The sequence below is a fragment of the Mobula birostris genome, chromosome 16, assembly GCF_030028105.1.
Source record: "Mobula birostris isolate sMobBir1 chromosome 16, sMobBir1.hap1, whole genome shotgun sequence".
Lineage (NCBI taxonomy): Eukaryota > Metazoa > Chordata > Chondrichthyes > Myliobatiformes > Myliobatidae > Mobula > Mobula birostris.
The window spans coordinates 26,584,433-26,601,963 of NC_092385.1; the positions used below are offsets into that span (position 1 = coordinate 26,584,433).

At 40.0% G+C, this 17,531-nt stretch overlaps 1 protein-coding gene across 9 annotated transcripts in view; it reads right to left on the reverse strand.

Moving 5' to 3' along the window:
• Positions 1–17,531, reverse strand: part of cfap20dc (CFAP20 domain containing) — a 492,691-nt gene that overhangs the window by 259,290 nt on the left and 215,870 nt on the right. For 8 of the 9 annotated variants that reach the window (XM_072280490.1, XM_072280488.1, XM_072280492.1 and 5 more), the window contains one exon: positions 3,980–4,094. In XM_072280490.1, coding sequence (XP_072136591.1) covers positions 3,980–4,094 — 115 coding nt within the window. Of the gene's footprint in view, positions 1–3,979; positions 4,095–14,364; positions 14,428–17,531 lie in introns of those variants that run through there. The other variant, XM_072280491.1, reaches the window with a different exon arrangement.

Genomic DNA, 17,531 nt, shown 5'->3' on the forward strand with positions numbered 1-17,531 from the left:
CTTTCCTGCAAACCTTGCTGCTCTCAGTGATGAGCACATGGTGAAAAGTTTCATCAGGACATTGTGATCATTGAGAAACCATAAGACCATAAGATCCAATAAGATATAAGAGCAGAATTAGGCCTTTGGCCCATCAAGTTTGCTCCATCATTTCATCATGGCCGTTTCAATTTTACTCTCGGCCCCAATCTCCTGCCTTCTCTCTATATCCCAATCAAAAATCTATCAACCTCTGCCTTTAATATACATAAAGACTTGGCCTCCCTTAGTGGCGGGAGGAGAGAGAGCAGCACGCCTGCGTGTGTGCAGCCCTCCGGTGAAAAATGATATCGTATCCATTAAAAAGGGGCCGTGAACAATTCTGATTTGATGGAGACGGATGTGAAAGTACAGAGGAACGCCTGGAAAAATTTCTGAAACGCTCGTTCGCTGCTGTCGTTACTGTGCGGTTGGGAATCTTTCAGAGGGAAGGCCTCAAGATCCCCGGCCTTGCCTGCTGTTGGCAACTCAGATGGAGGTCGAATCGTTCGGATAGAGATGGCACTCAGTACTCGGTGTCAGAGAGCTGATCAGAGCTCGAAGTTTTTGGATGACTCAGAGTCGGACCGTTGCCGGGTATGGCAGGGAGAGTTTTTCTTCCTTGTCCTGTCTGCATGAGATGTGGGACATTTGAGAGACTTTGAACTTTTACTGTGCTCATGGACTTCTTCATCAAGTTATGGTATTGTTGCACTGTTGTTATATGTTATTATTATGTGGTTTTGTTAGTTTTTTTCAGTCTTGGTCTGTCCTGTGTTTTGTGATATCACACCGGAGGAAATATTGTATCATTTCTTAATGCATGCATTACTAAATGACAATAAAAGAGGACTGCGTGTCTTCATAATCTAAATATCCACAGCTGCCTGTGACACAGAAATCCAGAGATTTACCACTCTCTAGCTAAAGAAATTCCTCCTCTTCTCCATTCTAAAAGGACACCCCTCTATTCTGAGGCTGTGTCATCTGGTCCTAGACACACCCACCATAGGAAACATCCTGACCACATTCATTCTATCAAGGCCTTTCACCATTTAATAGGTTACACTGAGGTCACCCCTCATTCTTCTGAATTTGAGTGAATACAGGCCCAGAGCCATCAAATGTTCTTTATATGACATTCATTCAATCCTGGAATCATTTTCGTGAACTTCTTTTGAACCCTCTTCAGTTTCAGCACATTCTTTCCGAGAAAAGGGGCCCGAAGCAGGTCACAATACTCCAATTGAGGCCCCACCAGTATTTTTTAAAGTCTCAACATTACATCTTTGCTTTTATATTCTAGTCCTCTTGAAATGAATGCTAACATTGCATTTGCCTTCTTCACCACAGACTCGACATACAAATTAACCTTTAGGGAATCCTGCATGAAGACTCCCAAGTCCCTTTGCACCTCAGTTTTTTTTTTGTATTTTCTCTTCATTCAGCAAATAGTCAACCCTTTTATTTCTTCTACCAAACTGCATGACCATATACTTCTCCACACTGTATTCCATCTGCCACTCCTAAGTCTAAGTCCTTCTGTAGTCTCACTACTTCCTCAAAACTACCTGCTCCTCTACTTATCTTCATATCATCTGCAAAACTTGCAACAAGGTATCTGTTACATTATCCAAGTTATGGATATATATAATGTAAAAAGAATTGTTTTCAACACAGACCCCATGGAACACTTCCAGTCACCCTCAGCCAACCAGAAAAGGCTACCTTTATTCCCATTCTTTGCCTCCTGCCAATCAGCCATTGCTTTATCCATGCTACACTCTTTCCTGTAAAAGCATGGGCTCATAACTTGTTAAGCAGCCTCTTTGTGGCACTTTGTCAAAGACCTTCTGAAAATCCAAATGCACTACATCAACCAATTATTTTTTTGTCTCCTTTATCCAGTTGCCCTAATACTTTTGAAACAGTATCAGGGCAACTGGAATCCATCAATGCTGGCTGATTATTGGTGGATACTTAAAGCGACAAACCTCAGACACTAAATACAAACAAAAAACACCAACAAAATATTTTAGCTTACTTGAACTATTGCAAAGTATCTGTACTATTATGCAATTAAATGCATTATAGTCTATAAAAAGTTAATTTCTTGTTTCTCCAAATCCCTACGTGATATATAGGCATCCATTAGTCTCATGAGACCATGGATTGTGCCTTGGAAGGTTTCCAGGGTGCAGGCCTGGGCAAGGTTGTATGGAAGACCAGCAGTTGCCCATGCTGCGAGTCTCCCCTCTCCACACCACCAATGTTGTCCAAGGGAAGGGCATTAGGACCCATACAGCTTGGCACCGGTGTCATCGCATGTGTGGTTAAGTGCCTTGCTCAAGGACACACATGCTGCCTCAGTCAAGGCTCGAACTAGCGACCTTCAAATCACTAGACGAATGCCTTAACCACTACATGATATAAGTAGTCTGAAATTATATTTATGCACAGCTTCAAGCAGTCTTTCATAACCAGAAAAAAATTTTGAGGAAACAACATTTTTGAGAAAAGTTGTGCAGTATTATTTTGGGAGTCAGCAATTCCATTAATTTGTTTTCCTTCATCATACACTGAAGATTATTACAAAATCTGTAGTTGTTTACACAAGAGATTCTTTTCTGGTCCTGATGAAGGGCCTTGACCCGAAACATCAACAGTTTATTCCCCTCAATGGCTTATCTTGATATTCGTTTACATCCTTCTACTTTTACAGAAGACTAAATTATGTACAGTACTGTGTAAAAGTCTTAGGCACCCTATATTTTTATATATTTTCAGATGGATGACCTCCACAGAGCCCCAATGTCAACATCATCGAGGCTCTCCGGGGTTACTGGAGAGACAGAAGTGAGAACTATGGCAAGTTCTCCAAGATCCAAGACTGAACAACCTACTAAACAATTTTATTATAAAACTGCGTGACTGACGCACTTTTAAAGGCTAAAGGTGTTCACACAAAATATTGATTTGATTTAGTCTTTTACTGTTTGCTGCTCTGTGTCTTAACTCTTTTGATATTTAGAAACTTTTCATTACTTTGCTTTACAGAATATTTTTACATGTGCCTAAAACTTTTGCACAGTACTGTATAAACACGCTGATTATGTTTACTTTTTTAACTTTACTGGGATATAGTGCAGAACAGGCCCTTCCAGTCCTTCGAGCTGTGCTACCCAGCAGTCCCCTGATTTATTTCTAGCCTATTCACAGGACAATTTACAGTGACCAATTAACCTACAAACCAACATATCTTTGGACTGTGGGAGGAAACTGAATTACCTGAAAGAGATCCATGTGGTCACAAGGAAAAAGTACAAATTCCATGCAGGCAGCGGTGGGAATGAACCTGTACTGCTGAATCAGTAAAGCATTGTGCTGACCAGTACGCTACCGTGCCACTATGTGGATCACAATTTCACTGAAAACTGAGAGTAATACACAATCTGCTGACCAGAATCTCTGTAGGTAATGTAGAAATAACAATAAAACAGGAAAACTTGCTTAGTTCGCAAAAGGCCCAGAAAAGTTGAATAGTACCAAATTACCAAAGGATACTGTACTGAACTACTTTGCCATCACTTAGGTTATCACAATAACCCCCATTCATTAAGAATTAGCAAAAATTAATGTACTAAATATTTTATAGAATTCTGTATAATTTTTGAGTATCATGCAATAAAACCCTAAGACCGTTTCAAAAATGGAAGCATATATAGATTCACCGTTAGCCATTTGCAGGAAAATAAAATTACATTTCCAACTTTAGACAGTAAGTGTAATATGCCACACTGATTTTTCTCAAAGCATAGTACACAGTTCAAAATATTCAGAAAGAATGTCTGCCACTCAATGCAAAACTTGAAATATATGGAACCATTGAGAGATAACATATATAACAGTGAAAGATTGTATGATTATGTAGCAAGTCACAATTATTTCAACAATCACTTACAATTTTTCGTTTGATGATACTGAGTGGTATTTTTGCATGTAGTGGAGTTGCAGAAAATTCCTTGTGGATAGTTGATAAATATAGTCGCCGTTTGTTATTTCCCAAATCAGTAATCCTGAAGAGAATGAAATAAGAAAAACCTTGTCAATCCGATGATTTTTTTTTCTGAGGAGAGCTGCATATATTCACATCATTTATATTCAGGTCATATAGAACATAGATGAGAAAATGGAATTTAAAAATAACCCTTTTTACAAGATAAGTAATGAGTTTTCATTCCCCTATTCAAAACTTGGTGGCCATGGGCCTAAGTATAATGGAACCACTTTACATGCTAATTTATATCTGTGTTTGATACAGAATATTACTGGTCTGCAACTTAGGAAGAAATTCAATTTGTATACAGAATGAACAAAGCTTTGATAAACCTGCTTGTTCTTGCACTTCAATTTTATGTCATCTCAGAGAAATGTATGACCAAATAAAGAAAACTGTTATTCAGTATCATTCTCAAAAGTACAACTGACATTATATATAGGATCAAAGTTTGGAAGAAAACATTTTCTGTCAGTTTTAGTTCTCGGAGATGCTTTTCTAAATCTGATTTACCATGCTCACCAGAGGCCCCAGTAAGCTCTTGAATTGTGCATGTATGTACACATACCTTCAGAGTTAAACTAAGACTCATGTTCACTTGGAACTGAATTATATCTTTTGGACAATTGAACTTCAATATCCATATATTCCTGCGTCCTGGTGTTATACATCTGGAACTAAAAATAACCATTTCAAATATACCCTGTATACTTCTTTCAAAAGAAATACTCATGGACTGGGGTTTCTTGGATAGGCAGGCAGACATTTACACAGATTTTTAAAATAATTAAAGGGTTATAAAAATCTACAATTTAATTTTGAGGCACAAACAAAAAAAAATCTGCAGATTCTGGAAATCTAAGCAACACACACAAAACGCCGAGTCTCGGCCCAAAACATCGACTGTACTCTTTTCCATAGATGCTGCCTGGCCTGCTGAGTTCCTCCAGCATTTTGTGTGTGTTGATTTAATTTTGAGGGGTCAGCTTACATAATTTTTGATACAGGTGGTCCCTGTTTTCCGAACGTTCGCTTTACGGCACCTCGCTGTTATGAAAGACCTACATTAGTTACCTGTTTTCGCTAACAGAAGGTGTTTTCACTGTTACGAAAAAAGGCAGCGTGCACCCGAACAGCCAAGCTCCTCCCCTGGAACTGCATTCTAGCCAGCATTGCTTAAACACGTGCTTTATCTCGATTTATTTTGTGCATCCGTGAGCAAGATGAGTTCTAAGGTATCGGAACAGCCTAAAAGAGCTCGTAAGGGTGTTACACTTAGCGTAAAACTAGACATAATTGAGCATTTTGATTGTGGTGAGTGAAGTAAGGACATTGTCTGCACATTGAACTTGCCTATGTCCACCATTTGCACTATTTATACGCAGAGAGAGAAAATCCTGAAAGCTGCCGATGTTACTGTTGGTTCTGCTCGTAGCAAAGTGGTCTCTCTTAGTCGGCATCCAACAATGGATAAAATGAAAAGTCTATTGCTTGAGTGGATTGATGGGTGAACAAAGCGTGGTGTTCCACTGAGTTTTCTTATACCTAAGGAGAAATCAGTCAGTCTTTTTAATAAGCTCAAACAGAAAGCATGGGACGGTGGTAATGAAAGTGTTGCGAAAATGGAATTTAAAGGCAGTCATGGGTGGTTTGATCGGTTTCTGAGGCGAGGGCAGCTTCATAGTTTGAGCAGTGGTTCCAACCTCTGGGCCGCGGACCGATACATTGCCACGAAGAATGCAGGAGTGCAGTGGTAGTCAGAACATCTTTAAGAAAAAAGCCAAAATAAACAATCTTATTAATTAGGTGCCGCCTGGCACGTAAATGTTGGCCCAGATCAGAGGCAATTGCCGATTGCGTCAGGTGGTTGTTCGTATAAGCAAGTGTTTAACTGTGACTACACTGTACATACATTATTTCTACTTTATATAGGCTGTGTATTTTTATGTGTTATTTGGTATGATTTGGCAGCTTCATAGCTTAATGGTTACTAGAGAGAGTGTTTCTGTCAAGAGTGCTTGCGCCGTGTTTCTGCCGAGAGCGTTTCTGTGAGATTTTCGCTGTGCTAGACAGTGCTGCAGAAAAGTATTTCTACTTTATATAGGCTGTGCATTTATCATATCATTCCTGCTTTTACTATATGTTACTGTTATTTTAGGTTTTATGTGTTACTTGGCATGATTTTGTAGGTTATTTTTTGGGCCTGGGAACGCTCAAATATTTTTCCCATATTAATAAATGGTAATTGCTTATTCACTTTACGACATTTCGGCTTATGAACCGTTTCATAGGAACGCTCTACCTTCGGATAGCGGGGAAAACCTGTATATATATTTAACCAGAAAAATACTGATACATAATTTGGAAGGTATCCATATGGTCTTTTTACTTTTGAGGTTCTTCCCACAAGGAGTCTACATCTTCTGATATTATATTACTTCTTTCTAACAATTTAATTTCATTTTTATACCAGCAGGGGCACCCTTCTCCCCACCTGTCTTTTCAATAGGGTGCCAATACTGGCACATTTAGCTCCTAGCTCTGATGCTCTTTTAGCTATGTTGCTGTAATGCCCACAACATCATATCCACCAACTTCAATCTGGGCTATGAACTCATTTGTCATGTCTAGTACACTGCATGCATTCAAATTCCAACACTGTCAGTCCTGTATTCACTGCAACCTGTGAGTCTACCGGTGAGGAAGTCTAGCATCCAGTAGCAGAGGCAAGAGGAGACCCATGTTTTGGAGCTTGTTATTTAAAACTGAGAGTGTGATTGTGTTGAACACTGAGCTGTAATCAATAAACAGCAGCCTAATATAGGTATTAGGTGATCCAAGGCAGAGTGGAAAACTAGTGAGTTTGCACCCTCTGTAGGTCTATTGTGGCGATAGAAAAATTGCAACAGGTCCAGGTTCTTGCTTCATGACCAACCTCTTAAAGTAGTTCATCACAGCAGATGTGAATGTAGGTGGATGATAAGTCACTGAGTCAGCTCACCCTGCTCTTCTTGGGGACTGGTACGATTGTTGCCTTTTCGAAGCGGTGAGAGATTAAAGACGTCCCTGAACACTCCCGCCCGATGGTTGGCACAGGTTATCAGTGTCCTACCAGGTACAACTCAGAGCCTGATGCTTTGCGAGGGTTCACCCTCATGAAAGATGTGCTGACGTTGGCCTCCGAGAAAGAGATCACAGGGACAGATGCTGGAGGGAGTCGCACAGGTGTAGTTTTATTCTCCTGTTCAAAGCATGAAAAAGCATTGAGCTCATCTGGGAGTGAAGCAACACAGCCATTCATGATGTTAGGTTTCACTTTTTGTATGAAGCAATGGTCTGCAAACCCTGCCAGAGCTGTTATCTCTAACTTCAATCAGAATTGATTTACACTCTTAAAATGGCCTTTCTTAAGTTGTACCTGGGCTTCATGTATAGTTCTAGTTCATTGGTCTTGAATGTCACAGATCTAACCCTCAGCAGACTGGGAATCTCCTGGTTCATTCCCAGATTTTGGTTTGTTTATGTCCGGTATATTCTCGAAGGCACACACTCACCACACAGGTCTTGATGAAGTCAGTGACAAATGAGGTACATTTCCTTCAGATTCAAAGAAAAATCCCTGAATATTGTCCAGTCCATTGATTCAAAGCTGTCTAGTAAGCACTCCTCCTGCTCTGTTGACCATAATGGCTTGATCCTTACCAATGGTGTTACTGTCTTTAGTTTCTGCCTATATGCTGGTAGTAGAAGTACAGCCAGTTAATCGGACTTTCCAAATTGTGGGCGTGGGATGGCATAGTAAATGCTCTTGATGGTGGTATAACAGTGGTCAAGTGTGTTGGCTCCTCAGGCTCCACAGGTATATGTTGGTGGCGGTTGTCCAAAGACTTCTTCAAGCTGGCCTGTTGAAATCCCCCACAATAATACGGAATGCATCCGGATGTGCTGTTTTGTGACTGATCATGGAGCTCAGTTCATCCAGTGCCTGCTTGCCTTTGGCCTGTGGTGAATGTAAACCACTACCAGTATGATGGTGGAAAATGGACGACATTTATTTGCTAGATATTCCAGAATGAAAGAGTAGGATTGAGACAGAACCGTCACATCTGTACACCACGATAAATTAAACATCAAGCATACTCTACCTCCTCTATCTTTAAAAGACTGAACTATTCTATCTTTGCAGAGAATGGTGAAGCCATAGGGCTGCAGCACTGCATCTGAAATGGCAGTGGTGAGCCATATTTCCATGAAGCAAAGTACACAGCAGTCTCTAATGCCCCCCAGGTCTTGCAGTCTTGCTCTGAAGTCTGCTTTATTTTCCAGAGAGTGCACATTCACCAGTAGGATAATTGGTTGTGGGAGACTAAAACTTCTATGTTTCAATCATATATGCAGACCAGCATGTCTTCCATGCTTACATTTTCTTAAAGCAGAACTACACTCGCAACCTGAGTCTGACATCCAGGATCCAACGATTTTCAGTATTGATAGATTCTGTTTGAACAGCTTAAAACAATGCTGCTTCCTCGGAGCTGCATGCAAAGAGTCGTCAATTATCGGTGCCATTTTGTCACAAAGAGAGCATGAAAATAGCCGAAAAATATATCTGAAGCAGCCAAAAACCTACATTGAAACAGGCTTCATCAACTTTGCCTCCAACTTCCACCCTGCCTCAAATTTTCCTGGTCTATTTCCAACATCTCCCTCCCCTTTCTTGAGCTCTCTCTCCATCTCTGGAGACAGCTTATCTACTGATGTCTATTATAAACCTACTGATTCTCACAGCTGCCTGGACTATACCTCTTCCCACCTTGTTACATGTAAGAATGCCACCCCCTTCTCTCAATTTCTCTGTCTCTTTTGCAATTCAGCAACCTTTGGGCATTCTTCCCATTATTGAAATTGGAAGCTACAATTTTTAAGATACGATCAATACTTCTGTGATTTCCAACTTTGTTTCCCTCATAATCTAGGTTGCAGCTCACATGGGTCTGGAGATATTAACACTTTAAGTATAGCTAGCCTCTCTAGTGCCTCCTTTTCCTCTTTTGTGATTTTTAACTTACTACGTCCATGACAAATTCCTTTGTTATGATTCCAATGGCTTGTTCTTTCTTGATAAGGATCAATGCGAAGTCATTTACTATCTCACCTGTGATCCCTGCCAACATAGGAAGATGCCCTTTCAGTCCATTTAAAAAAACTCTTCTCTTGCTATATGGTTACAAGTCTAAATGCAAATTGAAGATGTTTAGAAGATAGTTATTTTTGTCATCAGTCTTTTTCCATATTTTTAATTTCCTCTTTTACTTCTCCTCTGATCTTTCACTAATCAATCTCATTCTCACTTGTGTTATCAACCCAGCATCCGAGAATATGCTTTTTTCAGTTTTGTTCTCCTCTTTGCTCAATGGAGCTTTAATAGCTTCAATTGCAGCATGTACTTCTCTTGTAGCATGTTACATTCACCGTATCATTGACATCTTCCTTAATAGGCTCGTCTTCTCAATAGTTTTGCCTGCCAATTATTGATTCCAATTTCCCCTCATCAAGGTTTAGAATAGCCATGGAAACAGATATGAATGAAAGCAACTTGTGTTATTCTAATGCTATCTTAAGTACACTGTGAACTGTAAATAAACATTCATGCCATTAAATGTGTTCCTGATGTTATTAAGTGTATTCTTATCCTTTTGAAATCAACCCTTCTCCAACTGATCAGCTTTCCCAAGCCAAGATATTGACTTGCTAAAAAATGTTGCTTTTTTTAGTGGATTAGACATCTGAAGTGTGGGAAATGTCAAATGAATACAAAGAAACAAAAAAACAAAGAAATGTCTAGCTCAGCAGGTATAACATCAGGAACACACTTAATGGCATGAATGTTTATTTACAGTACACAGTGTACTTAAAATAGCATTGGAATAACACAAGTTGCTTTCATTCATATCTGTTCCATGACTATTCTAAACCTTGTACGTCTTCCATTTGGCCTGGTTCATGCTCTGGAATCAAACCTAGTTATAGTTCTTCATTTGTGGGGCTAGCAATATACTGGAAATTCCCTTAAACACTTCAAAAATGTTTCCCTCTAGTTTCCATCCAGTCTAACATATTTCAAAAGCAAGGCACTTTGCAAGTGCCTTCTGCCAGAATATTATCTCTGCATCATCAAGGTTACCCAATTCCTCCCTGCAGTGCTAACAGTAACCAGGAATGACACATGATCCTGAAGAAATTTAACCTGAAACTTTGCATGCCCTCTGGTGTGTCCACATGCCTTGATGCCCATTAACCAGAATACAGCAGTGAATTAAACACCAATATAGAGTTGTGAGCTTGGCTCAGGAATGTCAAAAGGCATTGAAGCAAACTCTACATAATTGATGGTAATTTCTTTGTATAGTGCCTTCCAGCAATTCATACAACTGAGCAGGCTCCAATAAACAGAAGAAACTGACCTTCCTATGGATTTGGACAATAAGGTTAAAGTATTGGAAGTGATAATTAAATCCTTTTTACTAATCCTTGCAGAATCTATGCAGTAAACAAAAATGAGGACCTTGATAAACACAAGAGTTGGGGGATGGCTTTGTCAAGCACCTTTGCTCTGTCTGTTTCAAAAGGCTGAATCTCCTGTGGGAAACCCATTTCAATTCAATTTCCTATTCTGACATGTCTATACATGCCCTCAGCTACTGCCATGATGAGGCCAAACTCAAGTTGAAGGAGCAAGTCCCCATATGCCATCTGAGTAGCCTTCAATCTGATGACGAGTATTGATTTCTCCAACCTCTTGTTTTATTAACCCCTCCCTCCTTTTCTTTTTTTCTATTCCCCAATCTGGTTACCCTCTCCCTCCCTTCTTTCCTCCTCACCTGCCCATCTTATCTCTCTGGTTCCCTCCACATCTGTAGATGTGAACATCCCACTATTCAGGACATATACAAAGACAGGTGTGTATAAAAGGGGCAAAGGATAATCGGGGACCCAAGTAACCCCAACCACAAACTGCTTCAGCTGCTACCATCTGGGAAATGGTACCGCAGCATAAAAGCCAGAACCAACAGGCTCCAGGACAGCTTCTTCCACCAGGCCATCAGACTGCTTAATTTATGCTGACACAACTGTATTTCTATGTTATATTGACTGTCCTGTTGTACATACTATTTATTATAAATTACTATAAATTTCACATTGCACATTTAGACAGAGACATAACCTAAAGATCTTTACTCCTCTTATAAGTAATAAAGTCAATTCAATTCAATTCACCTGGACTTTTTTCCATAAACTACTGTCCTCTCCTATCAAATACTTCTTCAGCCCTTTATCCGCTCCACCCATCCCCTCCCAACCTCTTACTACAGCCTTCTCACCCGTGCACTTTCCCCTTAACTGGTCACACCCATTACCTACCAGCTTCTACTCTTTCCCCTCTCTAATTATGGGAAAATGCTTCGCATCTATGCCTGCAATTAGACTTAACAATATTTACCTGGAAATAGTTAAGAATTTTGTTAACTTTGATCCATTGTGACAGACACCATGTTCTCAATGAAAAATACAATAGCAGGGCAGGCAACAGTTCCATACAATTCACAAAATGGCTCTGGAAAATTAACAACCTCACACTTATGACTAAGATGTTGACCTGCAAGGACTGTATTTGCCAGGTTGCCATATGACTGTGAAATTATGGACCACACAGTTGACAATAAAACAGGTTCAGCAAGATGCACCTTTGGTGCTCAGTGCTAGCTGCTGTTGAAGCTCAGAATTTCTTTGTTTGAACTATTAGTTAGAGGTATTTCTGCACATACAATCTACACAATAAGAAATATTCTAAAGTTCCCATATAACATTGTAATTCAAAGCAACAGGACTTAGTGATAATTCCGAAATCAGTAATTTAAGAAAATGTTGTATTCCTGCTCCATCAACTTTTAGATACTTATTATTTGGTTATACTTAAGTGCATCAATCCTCATTGTTACCTCAGTTTCACTTTTAAAGTTTATATTCAGTGATTATATATTTTTGATTGACTTGTTAAAAGCAACAGTTCCTACTCTTTCTATCCACGCTCACCAAACTCCTCTTTTTTTAATACTTTATGGAAACGTGCATGCTATGGATTAAGATAATCTAGACAGATTTATAACACCAAGATCCTTAATTAGGAATCAAATGACAGCAACTTCAGAATACCAGTTCAAGCTGGCAGCCTAATTGTGAGATAAAAGTTCTATTTGCCAGGTTCACATGGACTAACACTGCAAGTGGAGCAATCAGTTAAGGTTAAGAAATTCTAAAAGGAACACCTGTGACCTCAAATTTTGTTTGTACAATGCCAAAATCAAAATCATTTTTCAAATTCTCATTTAAAATTGTCTGATATCTCTGTAGGATATAATGCCCATTTATTTTCATTATTCACCAAAGGAAATCATTTAGAATGTCAAGTGGATATTTTTTCTTTTCAGCTGATCTGAATATCCAATGATATATTAGATGAGAAAATTGATCCCATAACAATAAATTGTAATAATGAGTTAGTGTTTTGAAAATTGCCTTCTCATATTTACAAAGCGCATTTAGATAAGCCAGCAAAAGTTACTTAACAAATTAAAATTTATATAATCTTAAATAGTGTCCATGTCATAGAGTCACAGGAAAGTACAGCACAGAGACAGGTACTTTGCCCCCTCTTACCCATGCCAAACCAGGACCATAGTCCTCCATATCCGTACTATCCATGTATCCATTCAAAACTTCTCTTAAACGTTGAAATTGAGCTTGCATGCACCACTTGCGCTGGCAGCTCATTCCACACTCTCATAACCCTCTAAGTGAAGAGTTTCCTCTCTAAACTTGTAACCTTTCACCGTTAACCCATGACCTCTGGTTGTTGTCCAACCCAACTTCCATCAAAAGCCTGCTTGCATTTACCTTATCTATACCCCTCATTATTTTGTATACCTCTATCAAATCTCCTCTCAGTCTTCTACATTCCAAGGAATAAAGTCCAACCTTATTCAATCTTTCCTCATAACTTGGGTACTCTAAGTCAGGTCCTCCAGACCCAGCATCATCCTTGTAAGCAACACACATAAACATTGCTGGTGAACACAGCAGGTCAGGCAGCATCTATAGGAAGAGGTAGAGTTGATGCTTCGAGCCGAGACCCTTCGTCAGGAGTTTTCTCTTTCAAATTTATTCACATCTTTCCTGTAGGTAGGTGATCAAAACTGCACACAATACTCTAAATTAGGCCTCATCAACATCTTATACAACTTGAATTCCCAGATCTCTTTTCTCTACAGCACTCAACAATTCCCTACCGTTCACTGTGCAAGATCTAACCTGGTCGGTCCTACCGAAGTGCAACACCTCACACTTGTCTGCATTAAATTCCATCTGCCATTTCTCAGCCCATTTTTCTAGCTGGTCCAGATCCCGCTGCAAACCATGATAGCCTTCCTCGCTGTCCACTATAGCCCCAATCTTGGTGTCATCTGCAAAGTTGCTGATCCAGTTAGCCACATTATCATTCAGATCATTGATCTAGATCACAAGCAATAACAAACCCAGCACCGATCCCTGTGGCATTCCTCTAGTCACAGGCCTCCAGTCAGAGAGGCTCTCTTCTAGTACCACTCTTTGGCTTCTCCCACAAAGCAATGTCTAATCCAAGTTGCTATCTCATCTTGAGTGCCGAGTGACTGAACCTTCTTGACCAACCCCCCATGCGGGACCTTGCCAAATGCCTTGCTGAAGTCCATGTAGACAACATTCACTGTCTTGACTTCAACAACTTTCCTGGTAATTTCCTCAAAAAACTTTAAGATTAGTTAGACATGACCTACCTCGCACCAAGCCATGCTGACTATCCTTAACCAGTCCATGCCATCCAAATACTCATATATCCGGTCCCTTAGAATACTTCCAATATCTTTCACACTAATGATGTCAGACCAATGGCCCCATAATTTCCTGGTTTATTTTTAGAGCCTTTCTTAAACAGTGGAATAATACTGGCTATCCTTCAAATCTTTGGTACCTCTCCTGTCACTAAGGATGAGGATAATATCTCTGCTAGGGCCCTGGCACTTTTTGCACTTGACTCCCGCAGGGTCTGAGGGAACACCTTGTCAGGCTCTGGGGATTTATTCACCCGGATTTTTTTTAGATTAGATTATGAGGACACTCAGTCCTCGTTTATTGTCATTCAGAAATGCATGCATTAAAAATGATACAAAAATGATATAAAAATGATAATTTACCTCAGGACTGCAAACACCTCCTCCTCTGTAATCTGTATAGGGTCCATGAAGTTAATACCACTATAGACCATGTGTCCCTCTCCTGAGTGAATGCAGATGCAAAAAATTTATTCAAAACCTACCCCATCTCTTTCAGCTCCACGCATAGATTACAATGATCTTCCAAAGGATGAATTTTGTCCCTTGCAATCCTTTTCCCCTTGACATATCTGTAGAATTCCTTAGGATTCTCTTAACCTCATCAGCTACGGCAACCGCACGTCTTTAGCCCCCTTGATTTCTTTCTTAAGTGTTTCCTTGCATTTCTTATACTCCATAAGTACTTCAATTTGTTCCTACCTGCCTATGGCTGCCAGGCACCTCCTTTTTCTCCTTAACCAGGGCCTCAACGTCACTTGAAAACCAAGGTTTTCTAAACTTGTTATCTTTAATTCTAACAGGCACATACAAGCTTTTAATTCTCAAAAATTCACTTTTGAATGCCTCCCCCTTACCAAGTAGACCTCTGCCATAAAACAGCCTGTCCCATTCCACACTTGCCAGATCCTTTCTGATACCATCAAAATTGGTCTTTCTCCTATTTAGAATCTCAACCCACGGACTAGACCTATCTTTTTAAACATTTACTTTGAAACTAATGACATTGTGATCACAAGCTGCAAGTGTTCCCAGACACAAACTTCTGCCACCTGCCCTGTCTCATTTCCAAATAGCAGATCAAGTATCACACCTTTTCTCATTGGGACTTCTACGTACTGAGTAAGGAAATTTTCCTGAACCCGTTTGACAAACTCTATCCCATTTAGTCCTTTCACAGTATGGGGTTCCCAGTCAATATGTGGTTAGGTAAAATCACCAACTATAACAACCTTATGTTTCTTGCAAGTCTGTGATCTCTTCACAAATTTGTTCTTCTAAATCCTGCGAACTGTTGGGTGGTCTGTAATATAGCCCTATTAGCATGGTCATACCTTTCTTATATCTCATTTCCACCCATAAGGCCTCACTAGATGAGTTCTCCTGTCTGTCCTGACTGAGCACTGCCGTGATATTTTCCTGACTAGTAACGCCACCCCTCCTCCTTTAATCCCTCCTACTCTGTCATGTCTAAAACAACGGAATCTCAAAATATTGAACTGCTAGTCCTCCCCCTCCTCTCACTAATGGGTACAATATCATAATTAATTTGTCTTTCCTACAATACTTCTTGCATTGAAATATATGCAGCTCTGGACATTAGTTGTACCATTCTCAAACTTTTGATTCCTGGCTTTGTCTGAGGTCTTACCAACCTCTCCACTAATTGTTTTGGCACTCTGGTTTCCACCCCCGTGCAACTCTAGACTAAACTCCATCGTGCAGCACTAGCAAACCTTCATGCAAGGATATTAGTCCACTTCCAGTTCAGGTTCAAACTGTCTCTTCTGCACAGGTCCCAGCCTCCTGAATAATCCAGAGTTCATCCAGTTCCAGCTCCAACTCCTTGACACAGATTGTTAGAAGCTGCAGCTAGATGTACTTCCTGCAGGCGTAGTCTTAAGGGACACTAGAGATATCCCTACCCTCTCACAGGCTGCAAGACGAGTATTCCACTATCCTGCCTGGCATTTCTACTGTCCTAACTGAGTAAATATAAAGGACGAAGAACAATAAAGTGTAGTGTGGCGGGGGGGGAACTATTTTTGCCTTTTCTGACTGAAGCCTCACCTCACTGATGCATCGAAGAGCTAAAGCCTCAAAAACTCCACTTTAACTCTAACTGTTCCACTCGGCCCTGCCTTACTTTAATTTGTTCTTGACCTCGGATTGGGCACTGCTCAGAGCTGCAAGCTGCTGCGAGTCCCGCCTTCTCTACTCAATCGGTGAACCTGAGTGAGCTACATCTTCCTCAGGCTACTGACCTCTGACTTGGCGCTGCTCAAAGCTGCAAACTGCTGTGGGTCACTGCCTTTTCTAAACAGTCAGCGAACCCAAGTGAACTACATCTTCTCAGACTTCCGACCTCCAACCTCAGATTGGGTGCTGTTCAGAAGCTACTCTACTGTATGTCTACTCTATGTCAAAAGCTATGTCTACTCTACTAATTACCAATTCAAGTAATGCTTATATAGGTCCACAATCCCTTATCCGAAATTCTGAAATCCAAAAAACTTTGAAAACCGATGTTTTTTTCGCCAACAGCTGACATCACTCAGGTGTGATGTGGCAGCACTAGCAGAGGCCGCCAGACGTCAGTTGTGGCTCAGCGCTCGTACTGGTTACACGTGCATTTGCCGTTTGCTGATATTTTGTGTTCACTGTTGACTGTGTGTTTAATTTCACTGTGAAAATGTCAAAAGGAGCTGCAGATACCCCTATGGATAACAATGAGAAAAAGAGAAGGGAGCATCTATCATTATCAATAACGCAGAAAGTGGAGTTATTGCAGAAGCTTGATCGTGGTGTGTCTGTGCGGCGTCTTACTGAAGAAAATAGTGTCGGAACTATCACTGCATATGATTTAAATAAACAGAAAGACAAGTTACTGAAGTTTTATAGTGACAGTGACGTTCTACATTTATTCCAATAAGTCATTTACCATGTGTTTGATTCGGTTCGTTTGAAGCTGTATATTTTTATGTTTTATTGAATGTTCTTTTTCTTGTCATTATTCCCTAAACAATACAGTATAACAACTATTTACATAACATTTACATTGTATTAGGTATTATAAATAATCTAGAGATGATTTAAATTATACAGGAGGATGTGCGTAGATCCGGGGCTCCACTGGGTCCTAAAGTCCACCCGCACTGAGTCAGGTTAAATAAGGGACTTGAGCATACGTGTTTTTTGGTATCCGCGGGGGGTCCCAGAACCAATAAGGAGGGACTCTGAAATCTGAAAAATTCTGTACTCCGAAATGCAACTGATCCCAAGGATTTTGGATAAGGGATTGTGGACCTGTATTATACTACACAATGATTACTTAAGGTCTACTAAACTTTTGTTGTATAATATTCTAACTGAAGTATGGGCACACATGCCTATGTATGTAAGTATAATTGGGAAAGGTATTGTGGGTGTGGAGAGCTGGAGGCTTATTAGGAAGTAAAGAATTACCATGCAGCATTGCCATTGATAAAACATAGGGTGAAACAAAAAAAAAATAATTTCTCCCAAATATC